The sequence below is a fragment of the Xenopus laevis genome, chromosome 1L (genome assembly GCF_017654675.1).
Source record: "Xenopus laevis strain J_2021 chromosome 1L, Xenopus_laevis_v10.1, whole genome shotgun sequence".
NCBI classification, from domain to species: domain Eukaryota; kingdom Metazoa; phylum Chordata; class Amphibia; order Anura; family Pipidae; genus Xenopus; species Xenopus laevis.
In genome coordinates, this window is record NC_054371.1 from 175554870 (window position 1) to 175577941 (window position 23072).

The window sequence follows — 23072 nt, forward strand, 5'->3', positions numbered from 1 at the left end:
GTAAAGATGGCCGACTAATTGTGTAACGCACACGTCGACGCAGCCTCTCTATCCCTTATTTTATGTCTATAGTAGCTCTCTCCTTAGTAGGCTCCAAGATGGCTGAGGTGGATTTTGGGGACACTGAGCTGTTTGAGCAATTGGATGGGGATTTGCCGGCGTCGTCCGTACATGTGCGCTTTGATAGCGAGGGAGAAGCTAACGACGTACAGGAGCTGGTTTCTCAACACGAGGAGACAATCAATCGGCTTAGTGCAGAGAATATCCTTGTTTGATACGAAACCTCGCAACTATACAGGAAGCAGGAGGGGGGAGGGTAACGCTAAATACTTCGATTTGTCCTTTCTCCCCCCCCCCCCCAGTTGTTATTGTTTTGAAGCCCCGATGCCCTATTGTTTAGAATTGCACGGAGGGACGCAGTTTGGACATCAGCGTCATAGTAACAAACCGATTGCGTGCTCGTCTCCAATAATGTGTGGAGGTGCAGTATCGCTTTCTATTATCGCTCGTTGCTGACTGTCAGAGCAGCACATTCCTGCTTGACCAGTGTTGAGAAGTTTTTGCTTTATATCTGCTGGGGTTGTTCTAAGACATAGAAGTAACTGTGAGAGTTTACAGTTATATCAGACTTTTCTCATTTGTTGAATGGCACACAGCTCCTTATTGGATGCATGTCAAATGTGGAAGTAACTCCAAAGGAGTGAATGGGTTTAAATGTATATGGTAGGGTTGCCACCTTTTCTGGAAAAAATACCGGCCTTCCTATATGTTTATATTTTTCCGTAAATAACATTGGGATCAACCATTATTTTAACCGGCCAGGCCAGTCAAATTCTGGCCAGGTGGCAACCCTAGTATGTAGTCGCCAAACATGCAGATTTTTCCCTGTTGTGCCCACCTTGGTGTTGGCGATAGGCTGGTCAGACCAAACGATTGGGTATACAGGCCATCGGGGTGATGCAGTTGTTGCCCTGATAAGATTTTCACACCTGTCCAATTCAATATCTGGCTGATTTTAGACCAGATACCAGTCATGTAAGGCCATTGAAGCACCCCATGCATGGGCAGATACGCTGCCGACTAGAACTAAGGGAGCCAAATTGGCCACTAAAATCTGCAGTCCTGGCCTTATGGGACATTTTGACCACAACTATTCTAATACATGAAAAGGAAGCCAAGTTTACACCATGGCACTCTGTAGGCTCTGGTTGCTACAGTGCTTTGGCCAAAATCGCTTATATCTTAAGGTGGCCATACACGGGCAGATGTAAGCTGCCAGTTACGATCCTTTAGATCAAATCTGGGCTTTTATGGGGCCCTCCATTTCAATATCTGGCCCAGGTCTAGATAAGGCAGGCTTACTTTTCCTGTTGGATCGAGGACCACATCGGCTCTTTGATGTGGTCCTTGCTCTGACATTAAGTATCACCTTCATTACCACAATATCATGCCTGGGTCATAAATTCGCTTGTTTAGCAAACTCGCCAAAAACGACCAAATCTTACAGTGTATGGCAACCATTAGTGAATCATGTCAAATAATTTGCCTGTGGCATGCTCTGGCATCAACAGGCAACCTTTGCTCAGATGCACCAATAAGTTTTTGGTCGCGCTCACCTATGGCAAGTGGTGACAGGATATTTTAAGTGGGTTTCATTCATGCTGCCTTCCTAAATTTGGGACAGCATCCCCAGTGTGTCTAGGCCTTAAAGATAAATCTAACTAACTAACAGTATTTGACTTTAAGGCAGAGGTCAGTTTCTGCGGCTACATTTTGTTCCATATTACCAATTCTCTCATTTCACAAATTTTCATGTTAAAATGGGTTTTAAAATAGAATTATATAAAGAGTTTTAGATTCCTTAACATACTATAAACATCAAGAGCTTAAAAGAAGATTGTCTCTGCTGAATCGACCAAGGTATGTTCAGGTTAAAATATGTTTGCTCACATTTTTTTCTATAGTTGTCACATTTGTCTCAGATGCCAAGTTCTTCAATTTTAATATCGACACTCATCTTTCCGGGATCTAACTGAGTTTATGGCCAATAAGAGGTGCTGAGGAGTATTTACACTCACAGATTGAGCATGACCATGTGGTAAAGTACTGGCCCTTGATCTAACGAATGCCGGTATGTCTGGAAAATACTTGGGAAGTAGATCAGGTCCATATTATTATTATTATTATTATTATTATTATTATTATTTTTTTTTTAAACTCAAAGGCTAGCCATTATGATCTACTTATTTGGCAGCCTTGCAGTATATATTATAACTTTTCTAGGTACAATTGTATATGTACTGTGACGCCAGTGCTGGATATACACAGTATTAGGTATGCTTATAACAATACCCAGCTCTGAATTATTCTAGAAGAAGCAATATTTAATACATCTCCTGACTGTTATTGAAAAATATGCCAGTGATTTACAGAAAGATAACTGTTAATTATGCAACTTAGATGTGTGAATTTTATATGGGATGTTTTAAGCCATAAGGTTGAGGATCTTACAAAGTCAGTGTTAATTAAACATACTATAGGAAAAATGTTTTTAAGTAGATTTATAAAACATACCGATGTGGTTTGGTGGATTCTTATTTTTTTTATAATTGTGCAAGCTCCCCTTTCATCTGTTAAGCATTTTCAGATAGCAAAGGAGTAATGAGTGACTGTTAATTAATTTTTTTTTATTTTTTAGTGGGTTGCCTGTGGAGGATAAGTTGGATGGCCCTTTGCTGCAAATCCTGTTTATGAACCACATCATTTCAAAGTGAGTATATTTCTTCAAATATTTGTAAATATGGCTTATGTAGGTAGCTAATCATTTTGTTACTTCTACACTGTAGTTATGTAAGCATGAATTTAGTCAGCTGCGCCTCAAATGCCTATGTCCATTCACAAGAACATGTGCTTGTGGATGGGAGATGGTAGCGGCTTTTTAAAAACAAAAAAACTAGACCAGTGTCTGGAATTCTTAGTTCAAGTTGTGCGAGTGCAAAGTCATTGTTGTGGATGTGCTTGCTGAACTGCCACGCAGCACCCAGACCCAGCCTTGGTCTTCTTTTTAGATTTCTGCAGTAAAACAAAGCATTATTTCTTGTTCCCAACCAGTGTTTTCTTATACTTTTTATATTTAATTACACAGGCAGTATCACCAAGAAATAGAAGAATTTATAACCAGTTTATTTCAGAAATATGAAGAGCATCGGAAATCCAATTCTGAAAAAACCTCTTTTAATATTAAGCCCCAGGTAATATTTTGTCATCAGAGTCTCTGCGTGACACCTTTACCCTAAAAATGTCTGTTTGCTGAATTGTGTATGAGGTTTGTGGGAAATTTTCATGCTGAATTTATTTTTCTTATGAACAAAGAAAAAGGGTTATTCCTATTTTACCATTTCATTCTTTGGCTAAATTCTGCTGGCTATGCTCATTATTATGGTCATGATGCATGTGCTTTCCCTCAGGCCATATACTGCCCATTAAGCATGTTGTCTGGCCTGAAAAAGGACCAATCGTGAAAGCACCTCTGGTATTTGCCAGTGTGTCTGAACTCTGTTTAACCTACCTTTTAAGGTTTGTCACTGACCCTTGCCTAGCCAACACCTCTATAATCTTTTATGCAGGGCTTCATACTCTTGTTTCATTGACACTAAGCTCCTAAAGGGCACCTGTTACCCTAAAATATTTTTCACGGTTTGGGGTAACCGTAGCTTGTTTATTTTTAATTTGCACCCGGCCAGCGCTAGGACACCTGCACTGGGAGGGAACTACCCGGTTGAGTTGCAGTGTTGGGGCACACACACACACACACGTGCAGAATGAGCGAATGCCGCAACTTGCTCATTATGTGCATGCACGTGACATCAGCTGCTCATTATGTGCAAATGCACTACACAAAATAGCCACTCGCATAGAGCGCTCCCTCCCAGTGCAAGTGCCCTAGCGCTGACTGGACCTGTGTGTGTGTGTGGGTTTTTTTTTGTTTTTTTTGGGTTTTTTTTAGGGAAACTACTGTTAACCCCAACCGGAGTGCTCACTCTATTAGCCCACACCTTTGGCAAGGGAATATATTTTAGGGCAACAGGTGCCCTTTAAACTTTATTCAAGCTATATGTTGTATTTATTTGAATTTATTATTATAACGACCCCGTTTGCTCTACTAATTTATTGCTCTGCTGGACAGTGCTTCATTCTCAAGTAGTGCTATATAAATAAAAATACATACATAATATAATTAGCTGTGTCTCCACACTCAAACTTATTTCAATTATTTTCAGTCCGTGTGCATTCCAAATGGCGTCCACAGTGATTGAAAATAAAATAAGAATTTAATAGCATTTTCCAATTAATTATTGGACCATTGTATAGTAGAATTCGGACAGCATTGGTCTGCTGCATCAAGGCCAGCATGTTTTTTTTGCTAACATTTTATGTTACTCTCCTTGATCAGCCATCAAGTATTCTGTTGGAAGAAAATGACGATTCCGATGCAGATACAATGAAAAATATCAAACAAGCCTTTTCTGTGAGTTTCATTACATTTCAAATTCAATCTTTGAAAGCAGAAATATATAATAAATGTTTGTGCAATATCTTGTGAGTGTTCTAGTTCAGCTTTCACCCAGCGACATTTTCTATCTGACAGATCATTAGTAACATTGACATCTGCAAACAGGACATGTATGCTGTAATTTCATGCAATGCAGATTCACACAGGCACAACATACTTTGATAAAAAGTTCTGCTGGGGTTGAGCACTGTAATGGTTACGCTGAGCTCAGGAGAGGTGGTCAGGAGAAAAAAAATAGGATCAGACAGCTACAATTTCTATGGGTACCAACAATGCTATCTCTTCATTGGCTATTAGACCAGAGGGTTTGTTTAGTAACCTGAGAAAAACTAAGCAGAATTTTAAATGTCATCTATAGATATGTGGAGTTCTATAATGGCAATAGTTTCCCACTTAAATGTCTCTTTGTTTTGTCTTTTTGCAGGTTGTTGGTAGTGTCCAGTATTTTAAGAATTTTTGCCTTGACAAGCTTGGCCAGCCATTATTAAATGAAAACCCACAACTGACGGAAGGATGGGACATACCAAAGTATCCTAATTAGAAGCCACATTTACACCATTTCAGTGGTAATCTTTTAATGCCAACAATGTAACCACTAAAAAGGGAGCAAGACTTCCTTTTCACATGTTAAATGTTTTTATTTTGCCAAAAGGTATATATTCATTTTTCTGTAAAACACATAGGCTTAGGAGCTCGGGTGCAAGATGAGCAAAAGTCTTTTCTCTTGAGGAAGGGGAGAGATTCCTTCTGAATGTATGTGCATAAGCTATTAGTGTCCCCTGTTTTTTATTTATACCTTTGCCATTTTACCCTCTCTGGTCTTTTAATCTTCTCCAGAGCAGGTGATAAACATACCTTCGCATTGGTGTACCAGTGATAAATCTGAATCATGTAAGGACCAAAAAATGCATCTGGCATTACATTATTTAAATGTTTTACCACTGGAGATACACATTTATGCAAATGAGAAAATATCTGTGACCCGTGCTGAGGAAAATTAAAGGAATTGTTCAGTGTAAAAATAAAAACTAGGTTAATAGGCCAAGTAAAATAAAATTAATTTCAATATATTTATTTAACCAAAAATGTAACCTATAAAGGCTGGCGTGAGCAGATAACTAACTTAATAGCCAGAACACACTTCCTGCTTTGCAGCTCTCTTATTCGTTACCAGCCACTAACCCAATCAGTGACTTGAGGGGGGCAATATGAGTCATAACAGTTTGAATTTGAATCTGACCTGCATGCTAAGGATCAAAAGCAAACTTAACTGTACATATACCATTCAGGGCCGGGCCAAGGTATTTTGGCACCCTAGGCAAGTGCTTCAGTTGGCACCCCTCCCCCCCCAGTAGTCCCACATTACCATTTCCCACCTTGGCATTTTAACATTTCAATTTTTAATAAATAAATCTTGCAACACATTAATAAATGTAACTTCAACGTTATGTAAACAGTAAATTAAAAAAACTTTCCTATTGTCCCTGTGTAACTGTGCCAGTATCCAGTACAGTCACATAATATAACCCCCCCCTTCTTGGTTGCCCCCCTAAATCTGTACCAGAGTCCAGCATCAGTAAAGCCATATTAAATATGTACCGTAACCAGCCCCTGTGATGTTTTCCCTCCTGAACCTGTGCCAGCAACCAGTGTAGCCAACTAAAACATTTAGGCAGCCTCTTTTCATGATTGCACCCCAAACCTGTGTCTGCATCCAGCATCGGTGCAGCCACATAAAATATTTAACCAGGACCCCCTTAAACCTGTGCCAGAATCAGATTCAGCCCAGCCACATTAAATATTTAATTACCAGGCCCAAAACTCCCAGCCCTGTGTACCTGTGCCAGGAACCATCCCATAAATATGTAACCAGGCCCCCCTGAATATGTGCCAACACCCGTGCAACCACGAAAAACATTTATTTAGGCCCCACTTCCTGCCCCCATGTACCTGTGCCAGGAGACAGCTAAGTAAAATTGGTCCAGACATCGTTCACATTCTCCATTGCGTATGAGCCATACCAGCGCACCAAGTGCCTGAGCCTTTGCAATGATGTCAGAACGCATATACTGCGCATGCGCCTTTCAGGAAAGTCGGATATTAACTTCAGTGAGGTACAAGGAGGAGTATTAGGGAAAGCAAAAAGGAAACGCACAAAGATGGTTGGGGTGGGCAGCTCTCTTAACATAGCTTTTTAATGGGCAAGTAGTGGACACAATAAAAAGAACGAAAAAAAAAATTCTCATGGGAAGTCCGCCCCCCAGTGATTGCGCCCTAGGCAGGTGCCTTCCCTGCCTACCCCTAGTTCCGGCCCTGATACCATTTGCCCACCCACTTCAAGTTGCTGACTAACTAAGAGTTAGATGTAAAGCAGGAAGTTGGATTCTGGCTATTATGTTAGACATCCAGTCACTCCAGCCTTTATAGATTACATTTGTGGCTAACAAACTATATTAGAAACATTTTGTATTTTGCCCAGCCTATCTATTTATGCGGTTGTTACACTGAGCTGTTCTTTAAATGTGGGCATCAAAACATAGTAGCCATTTCTATTATAGGATATTCTTGGCTTGATACATTAAGGCACAGTAATCCTAGTAAACCAACAAGAAACAATGTAATCAGTCCAGTTAAACTTGGGAAAGATTGTAATACAATGATGAAACATGTAGGAAATAAGTAATAACAACACTCAGTATCCACCATAACTGATATTTTGTAACTGATCCAATGCCTACTAAATGCTTCTTATGTAATTTAAGTATTGTGTTTCGACGAAAGGTAAAAAAATTTACTTGCAAAAAGACATTGTTGCAGTGATGTGATCGTTTAGAATTTGTTACCCTCTTGCACTGTTTAAAGGTATTTAGGGGAGGGTTGGGTCTGATTTTTGGATCTAGAGAAAATGTTTCTGGCTGCCCTGGAACCCAAGACCCACGTGCAATCTTCTTTCTTACTGTATATTATATATAAATATATATTATTATGAAAAATGTTTGTCCGGCTTTAAAACATTTTCAGCTAAAAGGGATAAGAATGGCAGCGTTTCTAATCTCTAATCAAATCAATGCATGGTTGCAAGGGTAATTTGAACCCTAGCAACCAGATTCCTGAAAACCCAAACTGGAGAGCTGCTGAATAAAAAACTAAATAACTCAAAAACCACAAATAATAAAAAATGAAAACCAAGTGCTAATTTTCTCAGAATATCAATCTCTACATCATGCTAAAAGTTAATGTAAAAGTGAACAACCCCAACAATATACTGTTGTTCTGTCTTTCTTTGCGTTTGTTTTTTGTGCTTGTTTTTTGTGTGTTCTTTCCTCCATTTGAAAATGATATTGTTATGGTCCTACTTACCTTAGCAACCAGGAAAATAGTTTGAATGGCTCACTGGAATTAAAATGGGTGGACAATCGAAGGCAGCGCATCTCTCACCAACCGCATTGTTGATATTGAGCATACCTAGTTGCTGTTATATTTTATTATTATTATAGAGTAACCAACTTTAAACAAATTTATATCATTAATCTCCCAGGCTTTGTCGTAAACATTATCTTTGACTACTCCAGCATGAAATATACATGACGTATAAAGATTGTATTTCTAGTCGGCATACAGTGGAGTAATGAAAGGAAGGCTTCTTAGCCACTTGAGATGAAACTGTGGATTGTATTTCTATGTCAGATTTAGAATACCTTATTCTAATTAAAACACCTTAATATTCCTTGTTAAGATATGAAACTGTGGATTGTATTTCTATGTCAGATTTAGAATACCTTATTTTAATTAAAACACCTTAATATTCCTTGTTAAGATATCAACAAGTTTTTACTCAGATTGTCTCTCTAGATGGGCAAGAAATACAAGTAAAGGCTAAAAGGTTTGTAATGAGTTTTCTCCTTATTTTATTAAGAGTTTGCTAAATATTTCTTTTATGCTGAAGTTAGTTTACATGTTTTTCTGTTACCTGAAAACGTATACATTAAATAATTTTATGACTGCTTGTGAAAATCTTTGATAACTGTTTCTTTAGAGAGCACTTCATCATCCAGTTATTCAAAACAGTAGTGACTTGAGAACCAGATTATGTAAAAAGTGCAATAAAAATTACTTGAGCATTGTTTTGGCCTAAAGAGGGACCTTACTATAGTTTTAAAATTGAAACTTTTTTGCATAAATATTTTCTTTGACTTTATTATTTAGGCCAAAACCATGCTGCTTCAACTGTGGCTCAGAAGAACATCAGATGAGAGACTGTCCAAAAGTAAGTTTGTTTTCGCTCAGCCTTTTTAATATTGTCCGGAAAATGTAGAGTATAACTTAATTGTTAAAGACTCCTTTAATCTTATTACATGAAATGTGGTTGTCCATGGTTTCCAATTATGACCTGTGGATAAGTTTTCTGTGAAATCCAGAGCCGAAATGAGGACTGATCACTGATGTAAAATAATCCTTGCATAACTATTTAATGTTTCTATAACACAAGGCATGTTTTAGAAAATCTTGATTGTGCACATTAGAGTCCTGCAGTGGGCTGGGTAACCTGCTAGGTGGCGTGTTTACAGCTCATGAGTCTGTTTGGCAAGTCTTATCTATAGCAAGTTTTACTCTTGTAAACATTTTTTAAATTGTTTTGGTTTTTTTATACTTTTTTGCCCTGCCCAATTTTTTTGCAGCAACAGCTATGGGTAGCAGGTCAGATTGTAGACAGCTGTGGGTCAAGTCAGGTAGCCAGTCTAAGCGGGTAAAAATGCAGGTTGTGGGGTCTGGGTTGCAGATCGGAGTCAGGTCTGGGTTTAAAAAAAAAAAAAAATGGACCCACTCACAATTCTAGCACATGTATTTTATGTTTGGGGCTGATAAAATAAGCAATGTTTAATTAATTTTGCAGCCAAGGGACCAGGCCCATATAAATATGAAGAGAAAGGAGTTTTTGGATGCATGTGGGGAAGCTGGTAACCAAAATCAGCAGCGATATCATGCAGAAGAAGTAGAAGAGAGGTTTGGGAAGTATAAACCTGGTGTTATCAGGTAAATTTTTTCTGTGGAAAAAAAAAAACTCATTGCCTTTCTACACCATTTCATGTTTTTTTGTGTGTGTTTTGTGTTTATAATTGGTCTTCATTTTCCTATTTTTTAATTTTTTTTCAGCAGTTTTTCATATTGCAATATTTGCAACAATGTGGTTGTTTGGGTCCAACTTACAGTAGCTGTCTAGTTTGAAGGACAGACTGAAAGATGCATAGTAGAGGTCCAGAATAAAAAAAAAAGTTGTAAAAAGTAAACAATAAAATGTCACTTCACAGACCAATTGTTGTTTTGTGACCAAGGTCACTGATTCTCATTTGATAGACAGAAAATAGTAGAAGAGGAAGGGAAATTATTCATACACTAAAAAATAAAAAAAATAAAAAGACCAGTTGATAAGAATAGGGTATTAAAGGAGTCATAGTATAACTAAAAATCCCATCTGGTAGGCTATAATGAATAATATATGGTTCAAGCTTTATTTTCGGCTAATAATTAACTGCTATCCATGTTGTGTTTTAAATCAATAAAAAAAAAGCCTTTAAAAAAAATTTCCTGCTATGGTCCTTGTCCACTTTTCAAATGAAGTGGGTGTGTCCCAACATTCCCTGCCAGAAGCACAGTAGGAGGAGGAATAGCCAATCACAGCCCTGCAGTCACACAACAAAGGCAGGCTTCAGTTTCCGGTCAGGTCAGCCTAGCTCCTGATTGATTCCTATCCTACAGCTCCCCTGCAGAGCCTGGGAAAGGAGGCAGCAGGTAGTGGAACATATGAGTGGGACTGTAGACTTTTTGCAGTATTGTCAACCCAAAGCATTACTATTTTTTTTTTTCAGCACGTTCCTTCTATATTTTAGAGAGATAATGCACTTGCACATTCTTGTTTCAAAGGTGAATTACTTTTACAGGAAATCATTTTGGACACAACTGTTAAACCAAAAAATATAGAAGGGTATAAGCCAACTTTACTGCTTCTGTTGAGGCAATTTGAAGTCTTATTCAGCTGGATTACCTTTAATTGCTTTGTGAGTAAAGCCTTGATGAATATCTTGTCCACTGTTACAGCGAGGAACTTCAAGAGGCTCTTGGCATTATGGACAAAAATCTTCCTCCATTTATATATCGAATGCGCGAGCTAGGTTACCCACCAGGCTGGTTAAAAGAAGCAGAGTTGGAAAATTCAGGGCTTTCCTTGTATGATGGAAAAGGTATGTTGTAGAGAATGTCTTGAGTGTTTAGAGCTGTCGGTGTAGATGTATTTTATGAAGTGCCAGTGGCTTCTAATTTGATATAAGGCTAACACTCCTGGTAAATATTTAAGTGATTATTTTTTTTTTTTATTATTTTTTATCTAGCAATGCATAAATATAGCATTACATACAGTACACAGCTTTTGCTTTGTACGATTAACAAAACCAGTTTTACAAAATATTAAAAGGAAACCTCCAATAATGCAGTTATGGTACAGTATTCATTCCATGGGTTAAATGTTAAAGGGATCCTGTCATCTGAAAACATGTTTTTTTCAAAACGCATCAGTTAATAGTGCTACTCCAGCAGAATTCTGCACTGAAATACATTTCTCAAAAGAGCAAACAGATTTTTTAATATTCAATTTTGAAATCTGACATGGGGATAGACATTTTGTCAATTTCCCAGCTGCCCATGGTCATGTGACTTGTGCCTGCACTTTAGGAGAGAAATGCTTTCTGGCAGGCTGCTGTTTTTCCTTCTAAATGTAACTGAATGTGTCTCAGTGGGACATGGGTTTTTACTATTGAGTGCTGTTCTTAGATCTACCAGGCAGCTGTTATCTTGTGTTAGGGGGCTGTTATCTGGTTACCTTCCCATAGTTCTTTTGTTTGGCTGCTGGGAGGGGGAAAGGGAGGGGGTGATATCACTTCAACTTGCAGTAAAGAGTGATTGAAGTTTATCAGAGCACAAGTCAAATGACTTGGGGCAGCTGGGAAATTGACTATGTCTAGCCCCATGTCAGATTTCAAAATTGAATATAAAAAAAATCTGTTTGCTCTTTTGAGAAATGGATTTCAGTGTAGAATTCTGCTGGAGCAGCACTATTAGCTGACTCATTTTGAAAAATTTTTTTTTCCCATGACAGTACCCCTTTAAAGTAAAGGTTTTTTTTTTTCGTTTTTTTTTGGGGTTTTTTTCCCCCCCCTTTATCCTGAACTGCATAAGCATACAAGAGGTTACATTTTTGGGATGAGAAAATCTCTAGAGGTTATTAAATAGTTGTAAAATTGAGAATGGGTTTCCAGAGTTCTGCAGTGTGTATCTATACCTCAGTGATCCCCAACCAGTAGCTCATGAGCAACATGTTGCTCTCCAACCCCTTGGATGTTGCTCCCAGTGGCCTCAAAGCAGGTGCTTATTTTTGAATTCCAGGCTTGGAGGCAAGTGTTGGTTGCATAAAAACCAGGTGCGCTGCCAAACAGAGCCTCAATCTAGGTTGACAGTCCACATAGGGGCTACCAAATGGCCAATCACAGCACTTAGTTGGCACCCCAAGAACATTTTTCATGCTAGCGTTGCTCCCCAACTCCTTTAGCTTCTCGATTTTGCTCACAAGTTCAAAAGGTTGGGTATCCCTGCTATACCTATATATTCCAAGGGTTATCTACAGGTTCCATGTGAAAATGAGAGCCCATAGCATGTTGCAACTGAAGGTGTCAAATTTTATACTTGAAATTGAGTATTTGATTTTAAGTTCCTGAAATTTTAAGTGTCTTCTGCAGTTGCTACCATAATGATCTGTTTGTATATTTGATACCTTTGTAAAGTAGAATTGTTTGTACTACAGGTACATTTTAACATTTTTAACATTTTTTTTAAGATATGCCCTGTTTCTTTACAGAACGTTTAGATGCAAGTGATGGTGAAATAGAGGACAGAGATACCGAAGCAAAGAAACATGTTTCATATGATGTATCTAAATTGGTCAACTATCCTGGCTTTAATATTTCTGCACCTCCTGACATGTTCGATGTAAGTACAGTAGTCTTTCGGTTCAAGCTTGGTTAAAAATTAGTGCCTCATCTTACACATGAATACTTACACAATTTTGTGCCTTATATATCGCATCATCTGTTTTTTGCAATAAAAAAGCTTTATTGCCATAGCGTATATTGCAATTTTGGTGCATTTTATCAATTTTATTGCATTTCCAGCTCTGTGTAAGTGTTCACTGGTTTCTGTTCGTAAAACCTATTTGGCCAACTAAAATATTCAGACTGTGATTGACTGCTGATTACACTAGGTGGAAAAAAAATGTAATTTTAGTGTTTTTATTGTATTTTAGTGATTTTATTGCATTTAACAATGTTCTTTGTTACTTTGTTTTGCCCATTTTTTTTTTTTTTTTTTGGTTCAAGTGAGATTTATTGAGAAAAAAAAATAATTGCACAGATAATATCACCGCTCAGTACACAAAAAAAAGAACATGACCCAATACGCAGATTGGGTTTAGACATCCTGCAAGCACAGAAGTTTGACCAAATAGATAAATACATGACTGTCACATGCATTGTACCTCAATTTACTGAAAAAAAAATAAGTTTTCGTTAGGAAATGGATATTTTGAACACTGTAAACATCTTTATTGACAGTAATGACATAATCTAATGGCAGTTCCATGAGACGAACTGCAACCAATAATTCGACCTGAAGACGATTCTCATCTAAAAAAGTTTTGCGCTATCTTGTAGCACAGGATTAGTGGACTGTAACTAAATCATGCGTTAGGTAATTTCAACCGACTCTCTAGTCTTTTTCAAACATGCTCCAGGATCCATAGCTGCCAAATAGCGGTATTAGCCTTAGTAGAACCCTTTCTCCTGGCAATCAGATCCTCCATTTTTTGTAAGTCCTGAACCGACTTCAGCCACATCTGATAGGAAGGAGGGTCTGGGACTTTCCAGTGCTGGGCTATGATTTTACGTGCTAAGAAGAGTAATTTGTGTACCATAGTGTGGGCTGGGTTCGTTAGAGGAGTTGGGGGGTCCATACCCAATAAATACCATTTGGGGTCCAACGGTATTTCAAACCCTAGCATCCCTGTAATACGGCTCTGTAACGCTTCCCAGAAGGGTACAATTTCCGAGCAAGCCCAGAAAGTGTGTAAAATTGTGCCCTCTGCCTTACCACACCTCAGGCAAGCTGGCGAGATCTCTGGATTAATTTTATGTAGTACTGTTCTGGAGTAATAGGCCCTATGCACAAAGTACAGTTGTAATATCCTATACTTATAAATAGGAGAAATTCGAAGAGGTGTATGGAGTACCTGTTCCCATTGCTCATCAGTAAACGGTGAGAGATCTGCCTCCCAACGGTCTCTCACTTTTAGGGAGGTTTTCTGCAAATTAATGGTTTGTAGGGCTTTATAGAAATTAGAAATTTTGTGGCTGGATTGGTCCTGTCGAAACACCTCAGCCACAGGTGCATTCCGTAAATTAAAATTACCCGGTTTGAGTGCTTTTTTCACTGCCCATCTCATTTTGTGATACGTCAGCCACTGGGATGAGGGGATGGAGAACTGCTCCTTAAGAGTATCAAATGGAATTATACCTTGTTCATTCCATACCTGGTCTAGGCAGTAAATCCCTGCCTCGATCCAGACTCTCGGAATTACAAGTTTATCGAGTGGGGTCAATTTAGCGTTATACCATAAGGTCGTAAACGGGTCTAGGCCCTTCGGGTTGGTTAAATGGTGAACCCTAGTGACAATATCTCGTTGCAGTCGTAGAAGTGGGTTGGTTTTAGAAAGCATAGAATTTTTTGGGTTTATAGCCGTTAGGGCATAAAAAGGAGGTAGGTCACTTTGTAGTATCTCCTGCCACAGCTGATGCACAGCTTCCCCTGGCCCAGCGAATTTCAAAGACCACAGTTGTGAGAGTTGTGCTGCCACATAGTACTGGTGCATATCAGGTAACGCCAGTCCTCCCTCATCCTTCAGTCTACAGAGTGAGGATAAGGACAGCCTGTTTCGGGAGGTACCCCAGATATACCGTCTAAAGATAGCAGCCAGGTCAAGAAAGAAGCGGTTCTGTATTGTAAGGGGGGTGTGCCATAGTACATACAACAGTTTAGGAGCTATAATCATTTTAATGGTCTGTATGCGGCCCGTGGGGCCCAATGGTAAATTTTTCCAAACTTGAAATCTACTCTGGACCCAGTGCAATAAGGGAGCTATGTTAAGATCATAATAAGATGATACCGGCAAGGCCACCGTAACCCCTAGATATATGAATTGCCGAACTTTCAGTAACGGTATATCTGCCCTAATACCATCCCCCACCTCCGGGTCCAAGGGAAATATAATGGACTTTGAGGGGTTAGTCTTTAGACCAGAGATTTCTCCAAAAACCTTTGTTGTGTCCAGAAGAGCAGTAAGAGAGGCATGTCCCCCAAGTAAATCAGTGTCATCTGCATACATCTGTATTTTCTCTTCCCTGCCCTGTATCTGAAAGCCTGATATTCGGGGATTCTGCCTGACTGCAACGGTTCGATGGCTAAGGCGAATAATAATGGGGAGAGGGGACACCCCTGCCTCGTACCCCTGGTCAAGGCAAAAGTTGCCTTGTTTTGCTCATTTTAATTTTGTCTGCAATATACCCATTTGGGGGTCTCTGTGCACCACATAGTTTGGTAAATCTATGCATATTGGGCACCTAACTGTTCAGAAGACCCATGGCATTCATATTTAGGTTGTTTTATGCTGATATGTTACAAAATGTGAGGAAAATAATGGGGTAAAATGCAAGCTTTGATTTTCAGAAATTTAATAAAAACTTTGACGTTCAGCATAGCTTTGGATCTTAGTAGTTTGCAGTAGAAAGATGTTTACTCATTTTAGATTCATCAGAATGTATCTTCCAAAAATATGTTTTTCTAGGGTCTCCGAATTGTTAGGGGTATTATGGCACATAATACACACCAGTCAGTTTTCAGGATTTTCATGTATTTCATCAAAACAGATAATTTTGGGAAAGCATTGCGACTTGGTAATTTGGAGTAGAAAGACATGATTACCCATTTTGGTTTCATCTTACTTCATGGAAAATGTATGCGCTCACTTGTGATCTCTAAATGCCAAATACTTTGATGTTCATTGTGCATAGGATTACCAAACTGTTCAGTGGACAGTGTCATTCATATTTATGTTTTATTTGATATTCTGAGATAATTTATAGTTGGTTTTCATCTATTATTATTTGTGGTTTTTGAGTTGTTTAGCTTTTTATTCAGCAGCTCTACAATTGCAATTTCAGCAGTCTGGTTCCTAGGGTCTAGTTTACCCTAGCAACCATGCACTGGATTGAATAAGAGACTGAAATATGAATGGGGCTGAATAAAATATTAACTAATTAAATTGTAGGCCTAGGGTTGTGGCAGACCAGCGCAGCGAGAAATATTCTATACTTCAGGAGACTAACTTCCCCAAATGCCTTCCCACCGGCAAGAATACAAATTGCAGGCAGGATGGCATACGAATCACTTTGGATTTCCGAAGTTGCCCAAAGTTTCCTTGTGAGGCAACTTCAGAAATCCAAAGCGATACCGTTTGCCATCCCTATGGAGATTCGTATTCTTGCCGGCAGGAAGGCCTTTCGGGTAGATTGGGTAGATAGTCGCCCGAAGTAGAAGATTTGTCACTGGGCAACTAATCTCCCCGTCTGCCACTACCCTTACATAGCATTTGCTTTAGGTTGGGGGTCAGTGACCTCCATTTAAAAGCTGGAAAGTGTCGGAAGAAGAAGGCAAATAATTTAAAAAAAAAAAAAATGAAGGCCAATTTGAAAGCTGCTTAGAATTAGTCATTCTATAACATGCTAAAAGTTAACTTAAAGGAGAAGGAAAGGTTAAAACTAAGTAAGCCTTATCAGAAAGGTCCATCTAAATATACCAGTAAACCCCCAAAGTAATGTTGCTCTGAGTCCCCTGTCAAAAGAAATACTGCATTTCTTTCCTTCTATTGTGTACACATGGGCTTCTGTATCAGACTTCCTGCCTTCAGCTTAAACCTCATTGCCCTGGGCAAGAGCATGCTCAGTTTGCTCCTCTCCCCCCACCCCTCCCTTCTCTACTGTAATCTGAGCCCAGAGCAGGGAGAGACTCAGGCAGGAAGTGATGTCACTCCACATTAATACTGCAGCTGCTATCCTAAACAAACAGAGAGTTTCTAGAGCTTTTTAATTAGGTATGGTAAAACATTCTACAGAATAAATATAGCATTCTAGCTTGTACTATTGCAGCTAATCTATTGGCAATAAAATGCCTCTGTAGCTTTCCTTCTCCTTTAAAGGGAATCTGTCGTCATTTTAAATTTTATTTTTTTGCATTTTTATAAAAAACACACATCCATAAACACTGTCATGGGGGCTTCCATTTCTGCTCATTACACATTCATCCTGTGCTGCTCTAACAGCAGGCACAGCATAACCTGTGTGCTTGGAGGCAGCCACTCTGTAATGAAAAGCCAAGTCGCACTACGACATGAGAATCTAGCTGTAAACTCCCCCTCCCCTCTCTGCCCATGCGTGTGATGTTTGGAGGAGAGAGGTCACATGGTTTGCAGGGAAGCAATTACTTTCACTTTCCTACGTCCTGCTCTACAGCTGCACTAGCAGCCCCTCCTCCCACAGACACTATCAAAGCTCCTGCCGTTCTGTAAGTTTGATCTCTGCATTCTGCTTGTAGGAGGGAGGGGTAATGATATCACTCCAACTTGCAGTGCTGCAGTAAAGTGTGACTGAAGTTTATCAGAGCACAAGTCACATGACCTGAGGGCAGCTGGGAAATGTCAAAATGTCTAGCCCCATAGCAAATTTTAAAATTAGATATAAAAAAATCCATTTCTTGTTTTGAAAAACGGATTTCAATGCAGGATTCTGCTGTAGTAGCACTATTAACTGATACATTTTGTAAAAAAACGTTTTTCCACGACAGTATCCCTTTAATGGTGAACCACCCATGTAACAGGCTACATGGTCATGGCATTTAAGTGCAGAAAGGATTCACTTCAGTTGCTTTGTTTAGATAGGTGTTTGAGTTCTAAATATGAACCCTTCTTTTCCAGGCCAGAAAAAAAATTATGTAACATTAAGTTTCCATTTTACAGGATTTTAAAAGTTATTGACCAGGTTTATACTGAAAACTTATGTGTACAGTATAGAGGTTATGTTATAAGACACTACGTTTTCCCAGGTACAATAACCCACAGCAACCAATCAGTGAATATCATTTACTGTAGTGATGGGCGAATCTGACCCATTTCGCCGAAAATTCTCCAAACAATTCAAAGTCAATGAGTGTTATTTTTTTTTTTTTGCGCAACAATTTTTAAACCATGTCTTTTTTAATTTTTTTACATTTTCATTAGTCCATAGGTGTTTTTTATTTTTATTTTTTTCTCTGCAAAATATTTTGGTCTTCCCATGTCACCTATTTAAACACAAACATCTTTTTGATTGACCGTAATGTAACTATTAGAGGAGCAGGGCAAATTACTTTCACGGGACCTGTTGCCTGTCTGAAAACCTATCTCACGTAAGCCAGGAATTCCCTGAAGCCCTGCAGTGCAGCAAGCTGAAGGCTTAGTTGGGACCAGTATACAAGAAGGGCCCTTGTGCAAATTGTGTGCTGGGGCCTGTAAACCTTAATTCTGCCACCATCTGTTGATGTATATTACTGCACCTGGGAAACTTTAAGCCTTTTATTACATATGGGGGTTTGTGTATAGCTTTTTCAAGACCGCTGTGAGAGATACAAACCTACCACAATAAATAATTTTCAGGCATCCATAGGAGGTGGAAATGTACTGGAGTTCTTGATTTACAGAAGGATACAGTCAAAGATATGCTTTCTGGCAATTACTTTAGAAATGTAAATTTTCCTCAATAATAAGACTAGCGGGTATTTTTAGGAAAACCAACAAAACATGCAGCTGTACAAAAAAAACCTGGAGTTGATTGCATTACAAAAAAAGCTGGAAAATCCAGCAATGTAGGACAGTTTTTATGTTTTTATTTTGATGTACTGTGCATTTATCCACCCTTCATATTCTGCATTTGTTTCAGGAATGGCAAATGTTTGGATCAATCCCAATGCAGCAGGCTCACCAGAAAGATATTTTTGCAAACTACCTAACCGATTCCTTTCCTCCTGTAAGTATTACTTTGTCACCAACTTGTCATTTACTGAATCATGCTATGTTTGTGACAGATTTTTTTGCTTTTTTGCCATGTTAGCAAATTGCCAAAGTAGGTTGGTTGTTTTTTGCTTGGATGTGGGTACATATTACTATTAGTGCCTCACTCTCATGATTTTCCAGCTTCCAATGAATATATTTAAGACTGTGTGGCATACTCTTACTTTTACTCTCATGGCTGCTTTGGCTGTGGAAAAAAAAAAAAAAAAAAGTCCTACATGCTATTTAAGGTGGTGTTTAAAGTATGCAAACATAAAAGTACCATTCTGTTGAAATCATATGTTTCTGAATGCGTTTTGCATCTTTACGGTCTAATGAAAATATTAAAACGGTTTTGGAAACACTTATGCTTACTACTATCTTATTTAAACCTCTGTTTTCTCAGGCTGTCTTGTCATGGCTTTGTGTTCTAATATAAATCCATTTACAAGTATACTACATAAGCTATAGCCTAGTAACACTGGACCTACAAAATCAACTAGTTATAGAATACTCCTGGTACAGAACTGATAAAATAAATCTTATTTTGTGCTCTCTATGGAAAAATAGCCATGAAACCAAGGTGACTTTAATAGTAGAACAAATTAAATACCACATAGATACATTTTGGCCTTACTGGTTCATATGTTTGCTTTTAAACTCAAAATTTAAATATATTCTGAATACTGGTTTATATTTTTAATAATAATGTTTATTAGAGTGGCGCTTAGAATTATTTATTTTTCTTTATGCAAAAGAAAAAAAATGGTTTTTGGGTGGATGATTCATTTAAACCAAAATATACAAACATTTTTGTCTGTTTTATATAACTTGTTTATATTTATATGTTTTGAATTTTACATTTTTTGATTTGTTTGTTTTATTTACAACATATACCTAATCATTTGTCACTTGGACTTTATCAACACAATATTGTTTGTCATGTTAGGGATCCTCAAATAAAAGCAATAAGAGATCTTCTTGCCAATCAAGTTCCTCTGAGAGAAAACGGCAAAAAACATCTGGAAATCATACAGTGACATCAGCTGTGATGGACATGGATATGGAATCAGGTACGGCTGATCATTATAAATAAAGTGACTGACCGTACAGTAAAATTATCTTCTGTTCAAAGCATTGGAAGTAACCTTTCCTGATCCTAAAGCAAAATATTGAGTCTTATTTTGATTTGATTAATATAGTTATTTGTTTGATTTTAGATGAGGACATGTACCACTCTCGTGCTTCAAAAGGTTATATGTTCCATCCACCTCTGCCTCCTGGTTCACCTTCTTATGGTACTCCACCTCCCTTGCCTCGTGGAACTCCTCCTTCTACCCCTCCAAACTTCATTCCACCCCCTCCGCCAACACCAACTCCACCGCCGCTTCCCAAAGGTACACCACCACCAACACCTAACCGAGACTCTCCAAAGGTTCCACCACAGGTCTTAGATGAAGATACATGGACACTTGAAGAGCTGGAAGAGAAGCAACGGTTGCTTTGGGCACAACTTGATAATGGTGAAAGTACAAATAGTGATTGTGATGCTCATACACCTATAACTGTGAGTTCTGTCACCTCTTCTCCAAGCAGGACCGAGTTAGATATTGTCACAGGACGAAAAGCGGCTCCTCGACAGACAGCCCATGAATTGAAGAGTCCCTGTGTTATCACCAAATTGTTTGTAGCAGAACCTGAAGAAGGGGGTCCACTTATACCGGAAGAAGGTGGTCCACTTATACCGGAAGAAGGTGGTCCACTTATACCGGAAGAAGGGTGTCCACTTATACCGGAAGAAGGGTGTCCACTTATACCGGAAGAAGGGTGTCCACTTATACCGGAAGAAGGTGGTCCACTTATACCGGAAGAAGATAGTGAAACAAATGAGGACAGCAATGAGTGTTATGTGGTGGAAGGTAATGATATAGAAGTAAACAAACTTTCCTCAAAACATGAAAATGCGTCCGAGAAGAATCCATCGGATGAAGATGCCACAGAAGAGGCAGCCTGCGTAGAACCCTCCCCAAAAAGATCAGGTGTGCCTGATGTGAGTAAGTTTGCTGAAGGGATTACACCATTTGAATATGACAATATGTCAGATTCTACTGGGGTTTATCTCCGGCTAAGAGGTTTGCTTAAGAACTCTCCAAGAAACGTACAAAAAAGTAAAAAGCAGGTTTAACAAATTAATTTCTTTGGTTGGAACTTAAGAGTATATTTTGGTTTCTCTAAAAACGAAACTGCTACAGCTAATTTATATTGTTTGTCAATGACTTCATCAACTCCATAAAAAGCATATGATCATTTTAGCTGGTTGGAAATTCAGAGGCATGTGGCAGTTGAGATTTACAAGAAATTACTGTGCAACTGTACAACATGCTGTTCTAGTAATGCAACAGTGGATAGGGTAGGTGTTTTGTATGCATTTTCATTTTTCACATTTACACTGAACTACTATACATTCTTGGGTGTACAAAGTTTTGCTTATTTTTATTCCTTGGATTGCCCAACTCCCTTGTTTAATAGAGTAATCTGATCCTGGCTCTTATTGGTGACTGCTGCATGCGCAGAACTCTGTTCACATGAAAGGGATTAGTATATCCATGCTAATGGCATAATGTGTAAATGGTCTCTGATTTGGGACCTTGTCTCTAATTTGGGACACTGGAAAGGAAAACCTTTCTATTATTTGTTAATCTGCTCTATGTAAACATTACATTTACTGTTAATCTTTCCTTTGATAACTTCAGCATAATAAATAAATTTAAAAAAAATAGCACCTTTAGCAGAACCATAAATGGAAAATACACACAGTTTGAGGTCTATACACAATATTCATTTGATCAGAACCCATTGACAACATCAACATCCACTGTCCGCATACCAGCAAAATGGCACTGTCCATATTCATCTCCGAAACACCCTGTCCACTTGTGCATTTGATACATCTAATGTAAGTTTTTGTTGTTGTAGATTTTATACAGTCAGATATGGTGAGTTTATGGTAGGGTGGTTATTTTTTTTTTATTTTTTTTTTTTTTAACTCTAGTAAATTTTTTGGCATTCTCTATTTTCTGATCTATGCCATAGATCTGTTTCTTATATTGAATGTTTTTATCACTTTAAAAATTTTACCTATGAATGGCAGAAATAAGGCATTCAGTAATCTTCACTGGTCTAGATATTTGTATACATGATTTCAGTGGGGCTTTTAGTTTTTAAAGCCACATCTACCTTTTCTAAGACCATTTCTCATAAACTTGCTGTATAGATTATATCCAGTGTACAGAAGTTTAATAAATGAGTTTTTTTCATAACATTGTGTTATTTGATTGCAATTAAAACTGGTCTGCCTTTGCTTTTCTGCACACAAACAAAAAGGTGGGAGTAAGTTTTAAAAGTTAATTTCTAGCTTGTGACCTCTGTGTTCCAGTTTTTTTCACTGTAAAGTAAATATGTTTCCTATAAATAACATAAAATATACCATTTATAATAAAAAGGGATGCACCGAATCCACTATTTTGGATTCGGCCGAACCCCCGAATCCTTTGCGGAAGATTCGGCCGAATACCAATCCGGATCCTAATTTGCATATGCAAATTAGGGGTGAGAAGGGGAAAATATCTTTTCTTCCTTGTTTTGTGACAAAAAGTCATGCAATTTCCCTCCCCGTCCCTAATTTGAATATGCAAATTAGGATTCCGTTAGACTGGGCAGAAGGATTCGGCCGAATCCGAATCCTGCTGAAAAAGGCTCAATCCTGAACCGAATCCTGGATCCGGTGCATCCCTAATAATAAAATTCGAAAGGGAGCCACTGTCCTCGCACAAACAAAGAACAGACAATGCCGTGTCTTATAGTTCCACACCAGTTCATGTTAAAGTTAGAACCTTCATTTCCAGGTCATGTGATAAGTGAGTACAACACAGAATATCACAAAATGTTGACCCAAGGAAAAAGATTTAAAAGGAAGAGCACAATAGACTGCTGCATGAAAACTGTTCTAGCCCAAGAAAAAAGTAAAATGTATGTAAATGGTAAAATTGCTTAAAATAGCAGTGTAATTTTGGGTGCAAATGTGTTTTTTCCCCATAAATCGGCAATTCCCCAGCATCCTTGTGGTCCCAAGGAGACGTTGCAGTTGATGCAGTTGTTATCAAAATGAATGCTATTGAACTTGCGCGTCACTTCTATCAGATACAATTGTGCAGAGAGTTTACCATATCCAGTCGGTGTCATTTTCCAGTCTTCTGTACCGAG

The 23072-nt window shown here is 38.4% G+C and overlaps 1 protein-coding gene across 3 annotated transcripts; it reads left to right on the top strand.

The window, feature by feature from the left end:
• The first annotated feature begins 6 nt into the window (after positions 1 to 6).
• zcchc8.L (zinc finger CCHC-type containing 8 L homeolog) lies at positions 7 to 22129 on the top strand. 3 transcript variants are annotated; one of them, NM_001093460.1, is given in 16 exon segments: positions 7 to 261; positions 1878 to 1920; positions 2699 to 2770; positions 3146 to 3251; positions 4454 to 4528; positions 4998 to 5101; positions 8391 to 8456; positions 8780 to 8840; positions 9468 to 9607; positions 10670 to 10812; positions 12480 to 12610; positions 18700 to 18786; positions 19759 to 19882; positions 20030 to 20588; positions 20636 to 20637; positions 20639 to 22123. In NM_001093460.1, coding segments are annotated over 16 exon segments (2232 nt in total). In that variant the 5' UTR covers positions 7 to 98; the 3' UTR covers positions 20995 to 22123.
• Positions 22130 to 23072: the final 943 nt, after the last annotated feature.

Excerpts from the sequence above, each read along its gene's own strand:
- zcchc8.L (XM_018246759.2), top strand. The coding sequence starts at position 63 with ATGTCTATAGTAGCTCTCTCCTTAGTAGGCTCCAAGATGGCTGAGGTG. Across the intron at positions 262-1,877 it reads CAATCGGCTTAGTGCAGAGA|ATCAAGAGCTTAAAAGAAGA; the intron begins ATATCCTTGTTT and ends CATACTATAAAC. Across the intron at positions 5,102-8,390 it reads GAAGGATGGGACATACCAAA|ATATCAACAAGTTTTTACTC; the intron begins GTATCCTAATTA and ends TTCCTTGTTAAG.